The sequence below is a fragment of the Natator depressus genome, chromosome 10 (genome assembly GCF_965152275.1).
Source record: "Natator depressus isolate rNatDep1 chromosome 10, rNatDep2.hap1, whole genome shotgun sequence".
NCBI classification, from domain to species: domain Eukaryota; kingdom Metazoa; phylum Chordata; order Testudines; family Cheloniidae; genus Natator; species Natator depressus.
The window spans coordinates 15,971,259-15,993,318 of NC_134243.1; the positions used below are offsets into that span (position 1 = coordinate 15,971,259).

The window sequence follows — 22,060 nt, forward strand, 5'->3', positions numbered from 1 at the left end:
ACTACTTCTCTGGTCACTAGCCCAAGAACAGTGCTGAGAGAAGTTTGCTGGCCTTGATGGTTTTCCTTGCATTTTGTAGGATGCCATAATTTGGTCCTTCAAATAAAATTGTATTCTTCTCACCTTGCTTTGATCCCTGTTTCAGATGTGATAAAAAAACTAACCAGCTACTACTGTCTCTAGCTCCCAGGGGTGGCAGTTTAATGCTTCAATGATTTGAAAACTGGGACTTGTAGTATAGGACAACCATCTTTTCCCCTGAACCATGCTTTCAGACTCCTTTGGGGAGATGCTTGAATTTCAGTTTAATTGTAGGCTGGAGTATAACTCTAGGACTACCTCCCCCCTTTCTTGAAACAGTGCATCTCACCATTAATGGGGAGTCTGCACAAAAATCAAGAATAGCCTTTATCATTCTTTGTTTAGTCACATTCAGCATCACTTACTGGGAGGACTGTTTGTGACCACTGCTATCTCCCCCGTTTCCTTTCTTTGCTCTTCATTTACCTTGTTGCAACAACTTTCAGTTCTTCCTCTATTCCTGTCTGCTAATCACTCCTACTTTATATACTTAATTTTATTAATTACAGCTGATATGACATTATAGACAACACACCAGTGAGACTAAGGGGGAGGGGCTTTTAAGAGTCAGCCAACACTGCATCATACTTACCTTGCATTTAAAACAGAGGTGGGCAAACTACAGCCTGTGGGCCCCTCCCTCTCAGCATGCTGTGCCATGCTCTGGGTGGCTGGGCAGGTGACCCTGCTATAAATTAAAAACACTTTTTATATATTTAACACCATTATAAATGCTGGAAGCAAAGCAGGGTTTGGGGTGGAGCCTGACAGCTCATGACCCCTGAGGGGTTCTGACCCCATTTGAGAACCCCTGGAAGATAGTGTGATGATTGTGGAAGACATGAATTCAAGCCCCTGCTTCTCCCACATTTAAGGGACTGCTCTAAACCATTGGCTAGGCCAGAAAGCATCATCAGCCTGATCTTCATAAAACTTCAAACAGTTGTGGATTTGTCCCAATGCACAACAAGAAAACCTTGCTGCTCAGAAAGACTGCTACTGGTGACAAAGCAGGTACAGTTACTGTGATATGAATTGTTACAAGCAGGGATTAAACTTTACACTGGGGGTGGGGAAATCAAAGGAAGCATCTTGACTTTGTTTTGGTACTACTGTACTAAGTGTCACCATCAGTTTGAATCAGATTCTTAGATGCATTTTAAGACAGGTCTAAATGACAAGTTAGTGTGCCTTCCACTGGAAGTTCCCTAGTGCATTTCTACTTCAAACAGCAGTAAGTCAAGATGCACTAGACAGGGCTCATCTCAGAGTGTACTCATTTACACTGCCAAGTACTTAGTGTTGCTGTAGCACAAGATTCACAGACAGGATTGCTTTTTACATACAAATCATAAATTTTCTGTCCTATGTGTTACACAAGCACAAAGAGACACATTCTGAGGTTTTATTATTTTGTCCCTGCTTGAAGGGGCACAGTCAGACTACCAAAACAAAATTACACTACCCCCACACACAAATTCTGACTTTACATTTCTTGTTTACAAAAAGGTGCACTATGGGACTCTCTCTGACAAGCAACTATGCTTTTTACAAAAAGGTCACTTGCTCAGTACAAAGCAACCAAGTTTAATCAGACATTCACCATACAATCAATTTAAATGGTGAAGTTGCAAAATTGGTACTTACAAAGGTTTCTTAACTAGAGAATCCCACTGAACCAAATGTGTGGAAGGTAAGAGTCAGAGGGTCATTAGTCTCAGGCTGGATCTAGTGTAGAAAGGTTCTCATGTCAAATTCTAAAATAAGTTCTTAAAGGATTATTCCTACCTTCTAGAATTAAAAATGCATAAAGTCCTTTAGGATTGAAAATGTAAACAGATAAAAAAATATTGCACATGTATCTAAGCAGCATTTTTAAAACCAAGAGCCAATATTAGAAAATTGTCATGAAATAAATGATACCATAGAGATATTTTCAGAAGGTAACTAATGCAATCAATACTGGCTCTTTAAAAACAAAATAGAAAACTTCATTTATTTTTTTAACCCTCTCTTTGCACTAGATTTGCAACTGCACCATCATTTACTACCCAATTTCCTTTAATGAAACTTCCTACTGGGAGTGTCCATTTCTAATAAATATTAATTCTGTGCTTTTACATAGCACCTTTCACCCAAGAATCTCAGTACTTTGCTAAGATGGGTAATACCCTCATTTTACAGTTGTGAAACTGAGGCACAATGGAAGATAGTGACATGCGCAAGGTAATATAGCAAGTCTATGACAGAGCTGGAATTAGAATTTAGGTGTCATGGTTCCTCTGCTCTAGCTCAATTATCTTCCTATGAATTGTTCTCAGTTTATCTGAATCCTTCCAGCTGTAAAATGAAAGGTACAGTAGTTTACATGTAACTGGCTAAGACTCATCTTACTGTTATTTCCAGAAAGGTCATATCTGCTTCTGTCAAAATTCTGACTACATTCATTTTAACCATTTTCTTACACTTAGCCAGTAATGTTTACTTCTGCAGAGTAAAATGCATTTTGCATTATGCCAGTGACCAAGACAATGCCTCCCCAGTTTCTATGTTAGGCATGTTAAAAACAAAAAAAAAAAACAACCCCACACCACCACTTAAGTCTGAGGTTAAAGGCTCCTAGAATACTTGAAGTTTACAGAAAAAAACAGAGCTATTCTCTTAGAGCTATAGTTATACGATGTTGGTGTGAAAGTCTCCTTCTATTTGACAGGTAATACAAGATGCTTTTTCTTCAGTCAAGCTGTTCAAGGCTTTGAGCACAACATCTGGCATGTGATCCGTTATCATCTTGGGACTTATTAAAATATTGCTAAAGGCTGTTTCTTTTGACCATCTTGCAGTATATTTAACATCAGAAGAACACCACCTAAAAAGACAAATATTTCAATAAAGCCTCAAACATTTAGAATATCACATGGATATTGATTTGTGTCCATGATACAGTACAAAGCTTGGAAATCCACATTGGCCTTAGAAAGCATATTGGTCATATATTTAAAACCTTTGCAGATTATTAAAGGATATAAACAAACCTTTACTCAGCTACTAAATATTTTACATAATTAGAAGAAAGTGGGCTTTTCAAAAAACACTCCGTATTGGCCTAGTGTGCTCCTGTTTATATCAATGGTAAAGCAACTTCAGTGAGATCAGAAGTAAGCTAATTTGAGAGCTAATCCTATTCCCCACATTCTTCTTATCCTGAGTTAGATTCTGTTCTATTGTAACATTTGTGCAGCACCTAAATACTTTGTGATGCCTTATATAGTGCTGTACAGTATGTGGCCTGCACCAAACACATAACAAGTACCTCTCCTGGCTAGTTTACTGTTTAAAGGTGTAAATGAGTAGAACACATTCAACACAGAATGGGTTTTGGTCATTACAGTTGCAATGTCATAAGACAGTATTCAGTGGAGGGGACAAAGAGGAGGTTGTTCCCAGTTTTGGGAGTGAGGGTGAAACGAAGCACTGACTCAGAAGTAGGTGAAAGAAACAGGGAACGCCAGAGAAGATTAGATACAATATATAAAGAGCATGAATACGTGTAGGAGAAGATGAGAGCAGAGAGACCAGAGCTCTTGCCTCTGCTTCTAAGGTGAGGAAGAGAAGCTTCAATTTAATAATTCAGTGAAGCATAATGCTGATCATTTACCTTCTTGAGCTGGCTTCTTCTACAATATGGATGATTTTTCCTGGGAGATAAAGATGAGGATACTGAGGTGGAGAATTTAAAGGAGATTCATCCTCAAGGGCATTGTAAGAAGGTGACCGATGCATCATTAAACTCTGTTCAGCTAGAAGAGGCTGGGTTAGGGCATCTTGATTTCTACCATCTAACTCAGTTGGGAAGTTATCTGGATCTCCTCCAAACACTTCATACCAACACCCATACAGCAGGATCTGGTACTGAGTTCAGAGAGAAAGAAGCAGAATATGAAATGTTGATGTTTATTTTCAAAGTAGTATAATTTAATTTACACACACACACACACACACACACACACCCCCCCCCAAGATCTCTATACCCAAGTTTCTCCATATTAGAGAGACTTTTTTGTGGACTGAGTGGATATTAGTTAAGAAGGGCCAATTCAGAGGCAAATGTCTACAACTCTGACAATTACATTTTTTTTGGTCTACTTCTCCTATCCAGCTTGAGTCCACCATCTCTAGCTGCCTATCAGCTTCTTCAAGTTTAACTCTCCACAGAGGGCCTCCACAGGGTCGCTAATCCTGGAAGTACACACAAATCTTGGAAAAACCCATGAAGGATCTAGGGTTTAACTCTAGGTATCGATGGATGGCAGTTTTTAACCCACTCCTTCTCACACCACAAGGAAGTCATCTTCCTGACAATTTATTGTTCCAGTCCTCCAAGAGGGCCACCCTAAAGCCCCATCCAGCGTGTGATCCTTCTCTAATGACTACTGCTCTAAGGATGCAAGCATACCTTCTTTTGGAACTTTGCCTGTGTTTCTTCAATGAATAGTAAGGACTGATTGTACAGCCAGACAAAGCCTTCCCTGGTGATGGGGAGAAGAAGTCCTTTCTACAAAATTCCCACTCCCTTTTGGTCCCAGAAGACAGGGCCAAACTTAGCCTACTGAGCCAAACTGGAGTGCTCAGTCGTTGATCTATCAATCAGTCCTTAATCAGCTGCAGGGATCATTGCTGAGCAACACCAGGGGCACACTGTCCCACTACTGACACTTTGCACAGCCTCTGCATACTTCTAGTTCCTAACACAGCAACAAATTGGGATGGTAAATAAACAATGCTGCCCTACTGGAGATCCACCACTAGGCCTCCTGAAACACATGTGAACTTGACTGTAGCCTATAGTGTTTTTTCTCTCACTGATACTAAAACCAAAAACTAGGCAATAAAAATTTGAGATTTTTGCCTTAAAAGTGAGACTGAAAATAAGGATGTTTTAAACAAATCCCCCATTTTTGTAAGTAATAACAATTTACTAAAACTATTTAAAAATTGTATTATTTGTCACCATTTATGCTATTTGGTTTATTTTTTGCATTTCCCCTGAGCAGCAAACTAGCCTGAATTACATACCCTATTTCAGCTCTCAGGTCTTGCGCTCAACCACAAGGGTTTCCAACACAGCAGGGAAAGGTTTAAAAAAGACACCACCATTTACCTATGTTGTCACTAAATTAAAAATTAACAAACATTTCTGTTCAATTTGTGCTTTGGAACCCGTTTCTTAACACAAAACAAGCCATCATCACACTAAATGTTGTATCAAAACTACTTGACAATTCCCTTTGCTTTTATTGTTCATGGTGTGTTTTGTTACCTTCGGTCTGTTACAATTAGCAACTATTCTCACTATCCTTCTCTTCAGGTCTTCCATGCTGGGCATACTTAACCTGTTTAACATACAAAAAGTGAAAAATGCTTCTTAGGCCAACTGCTGGAGAATAACCATCTCTGAATAAAATGTAATTGACCATCTCAAGTCACATCCTCACCTTGCAACAAGGTCCTTTCCAACAATGACTGACACAATGAAGCATTTAGAGTAGTCTGCAAGTGATTTGCTTAAAAATAAAAAAAAAAAAATATATATATATTTTAGTTTTTGCTATGACCTATGTTATTTGTATAATATAATAATGTGTTGCAATAAAAACGTTCAGTTATTTTACTGGACTTTTTTCTGGAACTAGGCTTTTAAGACTAAATTCAAGAGCAGGTTATACTGAACCCCCTTACACATGTTAATAAATAGGGATGGACTAGATGACTTCTTGTGGTCCCTTACAATCCTAAATTTCTATGATTCTATGTTGAACAGGCCAAGATTAGTTAAGGATTTTGGTTTGAAGCACTTACTTTCAGTATTAACAGTGTATTTGTTAACAGAATTAACAGAGTATTTCATTCTTTAAAGGCTACTCAGGAACAATGTCAGACAATTACAACTTTGCTGGAAAACTTTATTTTATAAATAAGCTGTGAACAAGTCTCAGTCATCATCTACAAATGCAAAACCCCACAGTCAGAACAAGATAAGCCTGTTCAAATTTCTTTAATATTAGGGCTGTCAATTAATTGAAGTTAACTTACATGATTAACTCAGAAAAATCAATCAAGAATAATTGCAGTTTTAATTGCACTGTTAAACAATAGAATACCAATTGAAATTCATTAAATATTTTGGATGTTTTTCTACATTTTCATATTTTTTATACATTTCAATTACAACCCAGAATTAATTAGATTGATTTCAATTACAACCCAGAATTCTAAGTGTATATTATTCTTTATTAGAAATATTTGCACTGTAAAAGATGAAAAATACTATTTCTTTTGTTTAATTCACCTTATACAAGTACTGTAGTGCAATCTCTGTGTCGTGAAAGTGCATGTTACATAACTGCACTCAAAAACAAAACAATATAAAACTTCAGAGCCTACAAGTCCACTTAGTCTTACTTCTTGTTCAGCCAATCGCTAAGACAAACAAGTTTGTTTACATTTACAGGGGATAATGCTTTCAAAAATTTTAAAAGAGTAACACTCCAACAAGGAAACTACAGAACCTGAACCACCAAAAAAGAAAATCAACCTTCTGCTGGTGGCATCTGACTCAGATAATAAAAATGAATATGCGTTGGTCCCCACTACTTTGGATTGTTATCGAGCAGAACCTGTCATCAGGATGGACGCATGTCCCCTGGAATGGTAGTTGAAGCATGAAGGGACATATGAATCTTTAGCACATCTGGCATGTAAATATCTCGCGATGCCAGCTACAACAGTGCCATGAGAATGCCTGTCTTCATTTTCAGGGGATATTGTAAACAAGAAGCAGGCAGCAATATCTCCTGTAAATGTAAACAAATTTGTTTGTCTGAGCGATTGGCTGAACAAGAAGTAGGACTGCGTGGATTTGCAGGCTCTAAAGCTTTACACTGTTTTATTTTTGAATGCAATTATTTTTTGTACATAATTCTACATTTGTAAGTTAAACTTTCATGATAAAGAGATTGCACTATAGTACTTGTATTAGGTGAATTGAAAAATACTATTTCTTTTTTACAGTGCAAGTACTTGTAATCAAAAATAAATATAAAGTGAGCACTGTACTTTGTATTCTGTTCTTTAATTGAAATCAATATATTTGAAAATGTAGAAAATATCCAAAAATATTTAAATAAATGGTATTCTATTATTGTTTAATCGCGTGATCAATTTTTTAAAAATCGTGCGATTAATCACGATTAATCGCTTGACAGCAGTATTTAATATATTAAACTTAAAACCACTACAGCTTCTTCTGTCAAAATATGAGCCAAATCCATCTCTGAAGCAACTCTACTCAGTCATACCAGGGATGAATTTGGGTAAGTATCTTAATAATTTCTGTATCTTTCACTTAAAACCAAGTGTTGTATTTACCTTAACAGTCCTCCTGGAGGAGAAAAGGCATAACATCTTAATGTTGGGAAGGAGTTTCTGAGCATGATGGCCAATACAGAAGCTGTTCCACCACCTAAACTGTGACCAACTATAACTAGTTTATATTCCTAAAGACAAAAACAAAAAGAGTTATATGGTGAGGTTAAAAGAGAGACAGCTTGCTCCACTTTGATTTCCAATGTAACTAAAGTGTTTTGTTAGAAACACTGCTAGCAAAATTGAATAATTTGGAAGTCATGACTTACAGGAGCAATGGTGAAAGCGTGGTTTAAAATGCCATCATTTATTAGCCTTCTGTAGATGTAGTTTGCTGCTTGAGTTATCCCCTAGAAGACAGTATTCTAAATTAAGAGACAAAAGTAGTGTCCAGTGGGAAATGCAATACACATATCCCTTTAAATGCAGTGTTCAGAGTACTGACTGCAAAAATGTGTGATAACCTAGTTACCTGTTTCAGTGCTCTACTGACATATGTATTGCCCAAAAGTGGCACTTGAGTATACTACACATTTACATTTTTTCTTTTCTTTTTTTTAAATTTAAAGGGATACAAGAGGCAAGCAAAACACCAGGACTACAAATTAAGAACTTCTCTTGCATTGCAGAGAAGAACACTGCCAACAAGCCACCCAGATAGCTGATCTACTGTGTCTCACCAAAAAAACCCGCTAATTCCATTTAACTGAAGAAATATAGGATTGTTAATTTGATTTTTTTCATTGAATAAATGACTTCAAATGGTTAAAGATGACACATGCCTTATGTACAAAACCATTTTCCAGAACGTCTTCGAGCACCAGGTCTTCACACTCTGCTGACAGATCAGTGAGGAGATCCTGCAAGTAAATAACGAGACAGACCCCTTATGCTACAGACATCTATTATGGGAATTTTCACAGCCTTTACACTGTCTTTACTACAGTAATATCCTCAAGCAAACTTCAAGTCTGCAAGTAATTGCACATAAAAAAACAGAAGTATGACTGTCTCTTACTTACACACACCTAGAAACCCATCACAAAGTGCCATATATAAACAATACTCTGATCAAAGCTACTATGCAAAAGCTGGAATGTACACTGTACATACACCTCACATCATATTGACACAAAATTACCTGTGCCCTTCTCCCACTTGCCTCTTAAAATGGCATCCAGGCATCCAAAACCAGACAGGCTTATGACTTAAGAAGATTATCTACTTCCCCTATCTCATTGCTGACTCAACTGTTGGGTTATTTTAAAATTCATTTTGTCACTGTAGCACTATTTCGTCTAGCCACTACAGAGAAGTGTACTTCTCCTCCAAACCATTAGGACATACCCATCTCCAGAGCCAGTGTTACACAACAGAGATGATACCTCAAAAGACAAGGTTCCTCTCACTGCAACCACAATAGCCTCCTTTTTGTGATCCAAAGCAACAAAAAATGGGATCTCGAAAATCTAAAGGGTAAAAAAAATTAGGTGTGTTTAGTGAAGATACCAAATTTTTACGAACAGTAAAGATTTACTGTAGTTTCCTGGAAAGGAATGAACATGACATCATGAAATTCTATTTAGGCATATAAGCTTTCCTTACTGAACTCGGGATTTTTTAAAATCTATTGTATGTTATCATTAGGATTTCTCTTATTCTTGTAAAAGGTTACACGAGAGCTTTTTCTATGTGTTGTGAAGACTATCAGTACTTAAAAAAAGTCAATGTTTGTGTTACTGTTATCTAAACAAGCACTTGTGTATTAGGGTTGGTTTTTGTTTTTTTTTTAAATACTTTTTAAAACATTTTGGGTTAGTTGGGGCTTCCATTATAAAACAGTGGAGGCTGAGGAGAGGAAAGCATCCTCTTCCTGGATTCTAATTGAACTCAAGAAATTACTGAGAATTCTCTTGTTGAATGTTTGTCCAGATTGTTTACCTTGTTATGAAAGCTGATATGAATGAAATCTCTGTACTGTAGCCCTGTTATTTTTAGGATGGATCCAAAGTGAAAGTTAAGACGATCACTGCCAATCATATCAAAATCTGTTGGGCTGTTTCTGCAACTAAGGAAACATGGGAAAGAAAAAGTGAACTTGCCAGTTCCAGCTAGTTACATTTCCTCTCAGAAAAAGAGCTCAATTACATTCACAGCAGAGTTTCTATTGGGAGCACACTGGGTGTTTATACTATAAAGACTGGCTAATACACCATTGCTATAAATCTTTTAGCAGAGTAAACAAGGCAATTCCGAAGAAGATTTTTTTTTAAACTACATCCAGATAGAAATTATACAATTGAGGAAAAATTTCAAGTCCAAAAACAATTCTAAGGAGAGAGAGTTAATTTGACCCCAGCCACAATTTCAGCTATAAAATTATAAATTCATTCAATTTCTCCCAAGTCTTTATTACTGTAAATTGTGACATCTCAGGAGGATAATTAACATCATGGCAATCAAAGCTGGATGGAATATTCACTCCTAATGTCACAAATAATGGAGGTGACTATTTAAACAGAGCGATAGTATATAAGATCATGCTTGCCTTCTTAATAATAGCTGCCAAAGTTTGCAGTATTATTGTAGCTGTGATGATCACAGAATATTGGAGACATGGTGGGTTAGATAATAACTTTTACTGGGTCAACTTCAAAGCTGCCAAAGTTTGACAGAGGAAAGTTTTTCATTTTGATACACTTAGTATAATTTCCAAATTTGTTTATTTCTTTTTCTTAATTTTGACACACTTGTGTTACATTAGGTTAAATAGAACATTAACATACAAAGCTAGTTTATGGTGAGATTGACTTATGTTAGATTTTGATCCTGCCCCTGTCTCAGTGCAGATGGCCGCCTGTGCAGAGGCCCGTTAACTTGGGGGAGGACTGCCTATACAGAGAGAATTTCAGGATCAGGGTCTTTAACAACTGACTCATTCCTTATATAGAAGCAACTGGTTCCACTGTAAAACAAAGAGGTCTAGGAGGGTAATATTGTCTGATTCCCCTAAACAGAGAAAACAATGTTCTTCCATTTATACACATGCTTGTCTAAGCAGAAGCATATAAGGCCTCAATCCATCTTTTTCGGTTTAGTTTGATTGCAACACCCCAAGACCCTGTTTTGAGGAATGTCCATTCAATTCAATCAAATGCCTTTTCAGATACTAACATTGACTTGGCAGAATGAAGACCAGTAACTCTCTACACTGTTTGCAATCTTTTGTTTCTTTGTTTTCTTGTGACTATTGGGTCAAACTCTTTGTAGCTTGCATAGGCTGAGCTCATTGCAAGCACCAGGGGCTCCTTGCATCCCCTCCACTCCACCCCATAAGGCCCTGTGTGCTACCCTCCTGTCCCTCTATTTCAGGTACTCCCTGAAATTTCCCCATATTCCCCCTATGCCAGCAGCTCTGTGTGAACCCTCATTCCCACCAGACTAGGAGTTGTGTGTGTGTATCCTTTTCCCTCCATACACCCCATGTTCCCAGTGCTGGAGCTCTGTGTCCCCCCCTCTACCCACACCAGGATACCCCAATCTCTGCCTCACTAGGTTCTGTCTCCCCCCCATATTCTCCATGCTAGTGGTCTTGGGTGCTCCCCACTCCACTCATACCAAGGTCCCTCAATTTTCACTCCACACCAGGGGCCCTGTGTGTCCTCCCACCATTCTGTCTCCCATGCCAGGGGCTGTGTGCACACTCCCATTCTCCCATGCCCCAATTCCCCCAGACCAGTCATTCAAGGTACAAACATGTTAAACTCTGGCAGGACAGGCAGAGATGAGACAGAGGTAGTTTTAAGCTAGAAGGCATTAATGGGTGCCATTAACCAACTGTTTGATTGTATAGACAATTACAGAGGTGCTTAAAACTGTTGCTTTATATGTCTCCCATTCCCCCTTTCAGTTGTCCAATTCTATCCAAAATCAATAGGGTTCTGGTCACTGATGCCCATGAACATTCTTTGAACATTTGTAATTGATCACGTGCAGTGTTCAAAAACTTCTTGTGTTATAGCCAAACACAGAAATGCCATCAAGCTCAGTGTATGGCGGTGTAAGTTTGGCCAAAGAAAACAGCTTGTCTACCCTTCCAAAATTGGAAGAAGTATTTTGAAGGTTGGTTTCCTTTTACTCAATTTATGAAAGACAACTCTAGCAGTCAAGCTCAAGTATACTTATTAATACATAGAAATTGATGAAATAAGAGAACTGCTATTTAAGTGATTTGTACTGATATGAGAAACCAAATAATTAAAAAACAAAACTATGCACTTTTAAGATCTTATACCAACCTACCAGTCACCATTAAGCTTACAGAGTGCAGTAAACGGGTTAGTGTATATGTAGTAAGGCCATCCATAAGCAGCTGCAGCAAACTGCATGTAGTGAGCAGCATTTTCTAATTCAACATCCAAATCATCAGTCTGGAGGGGGAAAAAAAAAAAAACAAACCCACCACTTGTACATGTAAGGCAAGCCCAGGATAAAGAATGCAGATGCATACATGCTACTGTAACATTAAGGGCCTAGATCTCCCCATAGGCCCAAGAAGTCATGCAATGAAGTTTATTCTTTTACCTTTTCACTGTAAGCCCCAGGTAAGTGAAACAGAAAACTGAGAGGAAGGAGTTCACACTTACGCATATTCAATTTTCTTATTTAGAAAAAGTTTAGGGTGCATTTGTTAATAATAAAGCTGGAATCTTGAAAAATTCTAATTATTATTTAAAGTAATTGTTCATTAACAGTACCATGTTTCCATACTTTACTATGCACTGATAAACATGGTACTGAAAATTAAATGTTCATCCTAAGGGGTGTAGGTGGAGGGAAGGCTACAGATTATGTAACAGACCATTCTCACAAGAGCTTTTTTTCTTTGCACAGGACTCACCATCAGTTGAATTCAAAAGGAATTATCTAGTAAGTGGAGTGCTCTTAAACTGTTTCAACTGAAGTGGAATCATCTACTTTGGTTAAAACGGTGCATTAGGTGAGAAATTAAAGATTACAAAAGGTACAAAATAATTTACAAGAGATTTTTCTCATTTTAAGCCATTTAAGAGACTGGTGGAAGATCCTGAAATGAAGTGTCACTCCTGATCAGCAAGCATTAAACAATTACTGTTTCTGCTTCTTATCCTGTTCATAGCACTGGAATGTCATCTTATTTGTTTTTGTGCATATTCTTCATGGTGATACAAAAAAAGCCTATAAATTTTCACACATTTACCTACTTCCCATTTCAAAATTTCATATTTATTAATATAAATGAAAACATGATTGTGGGGTGGAATTTTTGAAAGTGCCTAAGGAACACAACTCCCATTGTTTTTCAGTGCAACTTGTTCTCATAAATTACTTGGATGCTTTTGAAAATCCCACCCTTATAGCGCAGTTTTGTAATACACTTGGTAACATTTTGGGAGGTTTTTAGTTTATAATCACTTTCCAGTCATTTTTACTTTCAGGTTCTCCATGTATTAGTATAATACTGCAATGTTTTGATTGCAAACTTCATAAGAGAATTTTTATTGGATTACAAAATTTCCTATTTGAACTTAAAATACTGGAAACTATGAGCCTTAGATTTTGTCAAAGCTAATTTTTATAAAACTTGCATTTTAGTTCAGTTTGACAAGACACTGTCCCTTTAACAGGCTGTATCACAAAGCTGTTTTTTGTAGCATATCTTACCACATGGGATAGTGAGGAATGACACAGGACTTCTTCAGGGTCTTTTGGGCAGTTTTCCACTTTATCTTGCTCTTGATGGAGCAGAGTCAAGCCTGCTGCTATGTCCGTTGGCACCATATCAGTGTCCTGCCAAAGGAAATGGAAAAAATTCTTTAAAAATAAACCCACAACATCACACGCAATCCACTGAAAAATTAAAAAAAAAAGTGATTTTCTTTTGCAGTTCTAGAGTAAATAGATTTACATCAGAAGGCAAGGGTGTGCTTGTGAAACATTCACATCCCCTCCAATGCACTCAGTGTTGCATCTTTAAAAACTTTCTGCAAATAAAAGCCACATACATAAATTCCAATGTCAAAAAGAAAGTTAAAAGGATCTTCTTTAAAAGGCCTGTGGAGCCCTAAAGCAAAACATGAGCTGAACATGACTCATAATTGTCACAAGCAACTTAGGAAAAAAAAACCTTGTACCTCCCTCAACAGCTATTATGCAAGTCTGAAGGAGTGCCCATGCTGTTATTGGTGATATGTCACTAGCAAATACTCCTGCTCTGAACCTACGGTAAGCCACATAGCATTTGCTTACAGCTCTTTAACAATTCTGTAAATACATTTAGAGCTCGATCCTGCAAAGCGATGGGCACTGCAGTCACAAATGAAGCTGGTGTGAAGTGAGAACACTCAGCCCCTCACAGGATTGGGTTTTTAGGGTGCCATGAAGATTATTCCATCTGTAAAGAAAACAGATTAGAAGGCCAGGGAGTATGGTAATTGATCTTTTCATCACAAGATTATTGGTTCAAATTGACCCTAGGTCAACAGTGATCATTGGAAGGCTCTTAGCAACTTATGTGAAATGAGACTGGCAAAATAAACAAGCTAGATCAGGAGAAATAATTAGAAATATTGGCAGAAGGATTCCCCTTCTATTAGCCATGAGAACTGGGATTTTTAAGCTTGACGGCAATGGGAAGACTCAGCAAAAATCAGGATGCAGGCACTTCCTTTTTCTACCACGCATAAGTGAAGGAGGGTTTACAGAGGAAAGGTCCAGGTACATAGGTGGGGAGGTTTCAATTCAGTTGCCCAGGATGACAATTCTGCTTATCAAGGCTCCCTCTATCATCCTACAACCCACTGACTAAGAGGCAATTAAAGAGCAGCATGCACAGACACCACTTTAATGGATAAGAATGTCTCCCACCAACCTTGAGTATGAAAAGAGATCGTACGGTCACTGATGAACTCTGCTCTCCCACATAGTCGCACACTGTGCTGGCAGTTAAGTCCCAGCTCAATCAATACTACGCAGACCTTAACTTGTAATGAGCTTTCTACAGCATCCAAGAGTAGCTTTTTGTATGGGACAGTTTGGTATAGTTCAGGATGGGAGAACTGCTTTAACACACTGTTAATGCTAACATTACCTCTTCATAAACTCAATAAATTAATGTAGCTAAATTGTTTGCTGTTTGTACCATTCCCTACTATGGGCAAGGGGAAAAATGGTAAACTCTGGATCATCACATACCAAGGTTAAGAAAAATCAACCTCATTCCCCTGATTAGGGCATTGCCCAAGTAGAAGAGAAAAAGAACTTCACTGGCTGAACTACAGCCCAATAGCCTTACTGGGAAATCTAAACTCCCAATATAGACAAGATCCTAAACTCAGTTAATACCACTAGGCATTCTTAGAGGAGCATGAGAAAACTCCAGTGGAGTGGGGCTTTTCTTTTAGTTAAGACAGTGACTATGTTTGTACAAGGAAAACAGTGATGGGACCAATTATTTTTTAAATGCAAGCAAGCATGATATTACTGGAAAGCAAGTTTGTGACCAAAATATTGGTGAAAAAGTGGAGGCAAATTCACTGTTGCAAAGCTATTGCCCATCTGGCTTCTACGTCTGTGAAGTGCCAAATGTGTTAAACTAAAGTAGTTTGAAAACAGTGGTTACTTGAGCATACAGCTTTTCCAAGTTTTAAGTTCAGAATTTGTTAGTCTGTGCAATTTTCCCAATCCCTTCCCCCCAGAGGGCAAAGGAACCCATGTTAAGAGAAGGACAGCATGGTATAAGTTTCAGAATAGAGCTGATAGGTATCAAAAGCCTGATTCTCAAGTAAATGGCACTGCTGAACTCTCACTGACCTAAAGGCAAGAGCCACATCTGAAAATGCTGCAGTATTGGGGGTTCAGTGTTTAGTCAAATGGAATGAAAAGAACAAACAAACAAATCTTTCATCTTACTGAGAAGTAGACGCGGAAAAGCTCTGCAATACTTGTAAAAGCCACTCGGTGATCATCATCTTGCATAATACAACAACACAGTAACCTGATTCTCGTCTCCCAGACTCTGGTTGCGGTCTTCTTGACATTATAAAACAATTGGCCTGATTGACTGCTTTCCAAGTTGCGATTTATATCATCAGCCAGGTACAGTGTCTTTTTCCCCCCGAGTGGATCAAAGACAATTACAACTGCAACGATGGTAAAGATGATGATAACCCAGCTGCAAAACAGAAGGGTGTGGGAGGAAAGGCTTGTTGAACCATGTACTCGTACAGTACTGTATACAAGAGCATGCAGCTATAGTTCTTGTCAGGTAAAAAAGAAAACAGTTTATTATGGCATACCACCAGCACACTCACTTACTGGTACTGATGATGGCTTTGTAATAGGGTCACCAATCCACTAGGAACAGGATTGAGACTGCCAACTCATTTCACATAACACACTAAACCTCTACTATAATCACCATGGACTGAAAACTGTTTTGAAATAGCTAAGTTGGGGAAGGCTCCATATGCCATTATCAGTCTCTTAAGGCATCTATCCCTACTCCTCTGTCTCTCTTCCCCCACCCCCTTCACATCTGTCTTATCATCCATCTTTGTCTGTCTTTTTGACCCCTTCTCATCTTTACTCCTCATAGCCTTCACTCCATCCCCTGCTTTGTAAGGGAAAATGCCACAACATCTCTCAGGTAATTAGAAAAGCACAATGAAAAAATCAGTTTATTCTAGTCTTAATATATTCACATACTACAAAAATCCTTCTTTAAGAACCTCCAGTAATTTAAAACAAAACATCCAAGTTGTGAGTGGTCAGAAAAAATCTTCACTGGATACTTAAAATATAAATGCATAATATAAGCTTAGCTTAGTTTTCTGTTGGCATCTTTACCTTGCAACAACTGTCCCAAATACAGCATTTACCACAGTCCTTTCACAATGTACATCGGTGTCAGAGACCCAGATAGCTCCCACAACTGCCCAGACCAATTCTGGGATATAAAGACTTAGCCGAGTATAAAGCAATTTAGGAAGAGATTTCCTTGGCCCAGGGTTAGAAATTGTTCCTGAAATTACAGATGGAATTTAAGTAAAAAGTCACTTACAAATATATCTTATGTACGTAAAGTATCATAAAAAAAAAAAAATCACATCAGTATTTTTATGCTATGGTGCCCAGTGTGAAATTTAATCAAGTATATAAAAATCCCAACAAACTAAGATTTTTACAGAGAAGTTTCAAAGGAGTGAAGCTGTAGACCATAAAGTGTCTAAGAACTGAATGGTGAACATCTTTAGCATTTTTAATTGTTTAAAACTGGAAATATTAAAATCATTTCTGCTTTCCCAGAGGAATTTTTGTATCTGTTGTTACACATAACCATTTCCCAGAAGATACATTTCAGCCTTAGCCTATTCATATAGGCAGAGTGTTGGGGTGCAGGATGGGGGTGCTGGCTCTGAGAGAGGGGTCAGGGCTGGGGCAGGGGTTTGGGGTGCAGGAGTGGGTTCGGAGTGCAAAGAGGGTTTGGGGTGCCGGCTCCGGGAGGGGACTCAGGACTGGGGTGCAGCCTCCTGCTGAGTGGCACTTACCTTGAGCATCTCCTGGTCGGCGGTGCAGCAAGGCTAAGACAGGCTCCCTGCCTACCCTGGCCCCACACCGCGCCCGAAAGGGGTCATCCCTGCGGCCCCTGGGGTGGGGGAACGTGGCTCTGCCCCTCTTTGCAGGCTCCTCCCCGCAGCTCCCATTGGCCACAGATCCCCATTCCCGGACAATCGGAGCTGCAGGGGTGGTGCTTGCAGGCAGGAGCAGTGCGCGGAGGGAGATCCCTGCCCGCCCCCATCCTCAGGGCTGCGGGGGCACGCTGACCACTTCCAGTAGCTGTCTCGGGCCGGGGCAGGCAGGGAGCAAGTCTGCCTTAGCAGCAGCCCTGCTACACCACTGGAGATCCCAATCAGCTGGGAGAGTCTCTAGGATTGACCAGTGGATCAGGATCGACTGGTTGGTGACCACTGCTTTAGGCAATAAGATTTCTGCTATTGACTTCAGTTAAGTGGTAGCAAGCCCATAACAAACCCAAAACGCCACAAAAAGTAAGGCCTGCCTACAGTTCTTTGCTACTCTGGTTGTGAGCTTTGCTGTTTTAGTCAGAATTCCTTACATTTCTGGCAAGCATTTTTTTTTTCTACATATTATACTGGAATAGAACAAGGATTTCTATTTGCAGTTGCACCTTTAAAGATTTACAGGTTTGTCCAGTCAACTGAATAGAGATCAATCTCAGAGTTTCAATCACTGATCTTTATTCACAGTCTTTTCTCAAAGGCACTTTAGCTACAACAAAACCACGACCACCATACAGCTTACTTTGCTCAATAGGTTTGGGCTTATTAATAAGGCAATTATATACAAGAACACAAGATGCATCTGATGAAGTGAGCTGTAGCCCACAAAAGCTTATGCTCAAATAAATGTGTTAGTCTTTAAGGTGCCACAAGTTCTCCTTTTCTTTTTGCAAATACAGACTAACACAGCTGCTACTCTGAAAGATGATACAAGCAGGCTCATGAGCATCCCCCACGCTCTGCTCAGATGGCTGTGACTGCAATACTCCATCTTTTTGGGCAAAAGAGCAGTCAAACAGTATTCTACAAGACCAACCCAAAAATCTCTTTAGAGTTAGCTTATGTTCTAACCCAGTCCCCTTCCTTGGGAGCCAATCATTTGTCTGTGATGCATTCACCCTGCATAAGCATGGGACCCAAAATGCACACATTCGTGTCACAGTTTGGGGTACTGCCACCAATCAGCCTTGTCTCACTATTTTAAGAATAAGATTAACAGAGTCTGGGTGTTTTTTTTTTTTAAAATGAAGTTGTGTTCTAGAAGAAGAATCTCATCAAAATAGAAAAGCAGCATTTGTCCGATGAAGAGAACCAAAGCTACCCAGATCTGAAATACAAGAAACCTTACTGTATTTTCTGAGAGTCACAAGTAGTTTACAGAAGGGCGGTGATGCCATTCAGCTCAATTTATAAATACTTTTTATACAGTGAGATTATCAACTACAGAGATGTTACTAACAAAACTTGTCACCCAACGAAATAAAAATGGCATTGTGAATTACAATTTACACTCTAATGCTGCAGATATTATCAAGCAGATGATAGCATAATTAATTGAACATTTCAGTGCCTCAGATGGTGATGCATGTAACTCAGCCTAACAAACTTCTGTCCACCCACTTGATCCAGGCACGTAATTTAACTAACAACGGATTATTTCACTGTTACTGTTTGAAAGTGCTTGAATTGGTTTTTTTTTTTTGGGGGGGGGGGGGGAGGAGGGGAATAATGTAAGAGTATCAATTGACTCCAGATATACAAGAGATTTATTAGATTATCTAGTCCATCTTCTAGTTTCCTTATTGCACATTTACTAGAGTTTTCTTCACTTTAGTTTTAGAGACACCGAGTAACAGAGCTTCCACCATTTCCCTTCAGAGATAATTCTCCCAATGAAAAAAAACTCACTGTTAGATCTCCCAGAGATCCAGTCTCAGTTTTTCCTTTCTTAATTTATCTGCCCTAGTTATATGCCCTTTAATTATGCTGAACAATCCTTCTCCCTCCTTGATGTTAACATACATGTATTTATATATAGTTATGCCCCCAATCTTTCCAAAACTTGTAGTTTGGGCAAGGTACCTACACTGATTTTTAATCTCTCATCGGATCAATCCCTCCAGATGCCTAAATATTTTAGCTGTTTTTCTATGATCACTCTTGGATGGTCCAATGGTTGGGGCACTAGCCTAGGACTTGGGAGACCCATGCCCAAGTCCCTGCTCCACAACAGACTTTCTAAGTCACAGCCTCTCTGTAAAATGGGGATAATACTGGGGTGTTGTGAGGATAAATACACTAGAGATTGTGAAGTGCTCAAATACTACCCTAATGGGGGCATACAAGTACCTAAGACAGATATTAGGAGGGTCAGTCTTTCTGGTAATGAGGCTCCCAGAACAGAACACGATATACAAAGGGACCACCATTACGGGTACCTCTCTGTCCCATGATAAGGTATCTGTGCATATGCTCCCATATCATATTAGTTTGCCTCTCTTCCTCAAACTGAAACTCTTCCTGTTTACATAATTATTGTATTAAGAAGTCACTATATAATTTGTGTGGACCACTTTTCTATATACTTTTCCTTATCTGATACACTTTTGATATGTGGCACCAAATGTGACTATATAAGGCTATGTTTACAAGTACCATTACGGAGCAGATGGATTCTGCATAGCTTCTCCTGGAAGTCTGTCAGAGGTGTTAAAAATAGTGCATCTTTCCAGATTATTTATTAGTGAACTAGTAAATTGCTGAATCTGATTTGGTTGTGAGAGAATTTAAAATAGAGGGACTCCAGAATATCATCTCCAGGCTGTGGTAAACTGTTGCCTCTATTTGATTACTGAAGGCTGGCAGAGTTTAATTTATTTGTATTAGTAGTAGTAATGCTGAAAAATGGTTATTATAAGCCTTATTACTGTCAGGGCACACAGAATGTTTGTAAAGCTGTTCTATTTTAATGTCAAATCTAAATAAAACATATAGATCCTACTACTATAAATATCAGATATTGCAGACTAAGTATTTACCTTGCATACTGATATACACAATAGCAGATACAGCGCATATTATGGCAGCCAGGAGAATGAGGAGGACAAGCAGATAGCTGTGCAATAATCCCCCTCCAGTACAATTAAATCTCCCTTTGTGAATGGAGTACAAAACAAGAATTCCAATCCACCTGCAGAAAAACAGTACCATAAGTTGTCACGGCTAGGAAGAAACATACTTCACCACAAAGCTGATTCAGTCATAAAAAATTCCCCATCTTCATGTAAAAATAATTCACAAAAGGGGCATATTCCCACAAAGAAACTCACAGAATGTAAAGACCCCAGTAAAGTATAGTACAGTAACCACAATAGAGACTACAAGTTCAAAAATATCCTCCTTTTTTTATAGCACCTTTCATTCAGATGGATCCCAGAGCACTTGAATGATGGATGAAGTTTATCAGTTTAAGTGATGCAGCCACACCCTGAAGTGGTAGCAAGTGATTACTGTGTAGTATGGTATTAATTTAGTACAGCACACAAAAATTACATTACATGTCTCGTTCTCGATATGAAAACCCAGGTTGTCCATACATGATAGGAAAACCCCCTCAATTTCCCTCTCACTTCCATGCAATAAAATGCCAAATGAACCAGATAATCTCACATCTCATCTAAACAAATATTCCTAACAACAAACCAAATCAGCAGCTTCCTAAGCATGTTATAAAAAAAACAAGATAATCTACAGATACATAACAGCAATTTCCTAAGGAGCCCAAGGACTACTCCAATTAGAATGAAAGTTAACACACATTTAAAATAAACAATTAAAATAATCCTAACATTTGCATTATCCTTTATAGAGGACTAGAAATCACTTGTCAATAGTTAATCAGCAGCTGATCAGTTTTGCCTTCAGCTTGCTGTCACCAGGAGGGAATAGCTGCAGGCGGAACACTTGAGTGAGTCTGTATCTATCTATCTGTTGTCTCTTATCTTATATACTGTAAGCTCTTCGGGGCAGGGAACGTCTTTTTGTTCTGTTTATACAACACCTAGCACAATGGCATACTAGGTTCTACAATAAATAAATAATAATAATAATAGGGCACCACAAATGTACAGTGCACCTTCCACGGCAGGCCAGATCCCTCTAACATCTCCCAGCTGCATGGTCCTCCCCACGTTGGAGGGCGGTGGGAAGTGAGGATGGGGTGGCTCTTACCAGATCATTCTGATGAAAAGTTCAAAGGCGCCCGGAAAAACAAAGTCATCACTAGCGATAGCCCAGCGTCTCCCAAACATCACCATTCCAGGCATCTTGGGGACCCTACCAGTAAGCAAAGGTACTGATGACACACACACCTTACCCTCACTAAAGCAGGGAGCCCGCCTCCTCCCCAGACGAGCCACCATACCTCAGACTACTTCTCTCTGCCCACACGCTACCCATCTGCCCCCTTTCCCTGCCCCAAACCAGCCCCTGCCCCAGAAGGGCTGCCCCCCCTTCCCTGCCCTCAGGCCAGCCCTTAACCCTTCAATACCCAGCCCCAGCCGGGCTGCCCGCCGTCCGTCCCCACACTTCCCTACCACGCCCCCAACCCCGCACCAAGAAGTCGCTCCTTGCTCTCCGCGGACAGAACGTTACACCAGTCCTAAGAGGATTACGTAAAAACAACACAACGTCATGACGCAACCACGCAGCATAAGCCCTTCGCGCAGTGCACACATTCATCCTTTCCCACCAGAGCAGGAGTAGAGCTCGCCCGGCTAGACGCTTCCCCCTTCCGTTTCAGGATGGGACGCATGCGCAGGGCTTCGGCGATCCCCACTCTTGGAGCGGCTACGCGCATGTGCAAAAGACTCACGGCTCGAAGTCCCCTCTCCTCCCGCGTCGGTTTGTGTGTTTCAAAGCTCCCACTCTCCCAC

The 22,060-nt window shown here is 39.3% G+C and overlaps 1 protein-coding gene across 2 annotated transcripts; it reads right to left on the bottom strand.

The window, feature by feature from the left end:
• Positions 1–1,152: 1,152 nt before the first annotated feature.
• Positions 1,153–21,946, bottom strand: DAGLB (diacylglycerol lipase beta). Of its 2 annotated transcripts, none has more exons than XM_074964598.1 (16): positions 21,877–21,946; positions 21,357–21,461; positions 20,165–20,316; positions 16,393–16,567; positions 15,457–15,718; positions 13,210–13,335; positions 11,809–11,936; positions 9,448–9,574; positions 8,892–8,975; positions 8,289–8,366; positions 7,776–7,856; positions 7,510–7,637; positions 5,577–5,645; positions 5,402–5,474; positions 3,740–3,993; positions 1,153–2,950 (listed from the first exon to the last, which is right to left on the bottom strand). In XM_074964598.1, the coding sequence occupies exons 2-16, from the start codon at positions 21,449–21,451 to the stop codon at positions 2,755–2,757; spliced, it is 2,028 nt and encodes a 675-aa protein (XP_074820699.1). In that variant the 5' UTR covers positions 21,452–21,461; positions 21,877–21,946; the 3' UTR covers positions 1,153–2,754. The 2 variants fall into 2 exon arrangements, with proteins under 2 accessions (XP_074820699.1, XP_074820698.1); XM_074964597.1 differs by lacking the exon at positions 21,877–21,946 and adding an exon at positions 21,741–21,823.
• Positions 21,947–22,060: the final 114 nt, after the last annotated feature.

Excerpts from the sequence above, each read along its gene's own strand:
- DAGLB (XM_074964598.1), bottom strand. The coding sequence starts at position 21,451 with ATGCCTGGAATGGTGATGTTTGGGAGACGCTGGGCTATCGCTAGTGAT. Across the intron at positions 11,937-13,209 it reads ATTCCTCACTATCCCATGTG|ACTGATGATTTGGATGTTGA; the intron begins GTAAGATATGCT and ends TTCCCCCTCCAG. Across the intron at positions 7,638-7,775 it reads ACGCTTTCACCATTGCTCCT|GAATATAAACTAGTTATAGT; the intron begins GTAAGTCATGAC and ends TTTTGTCTTTAG.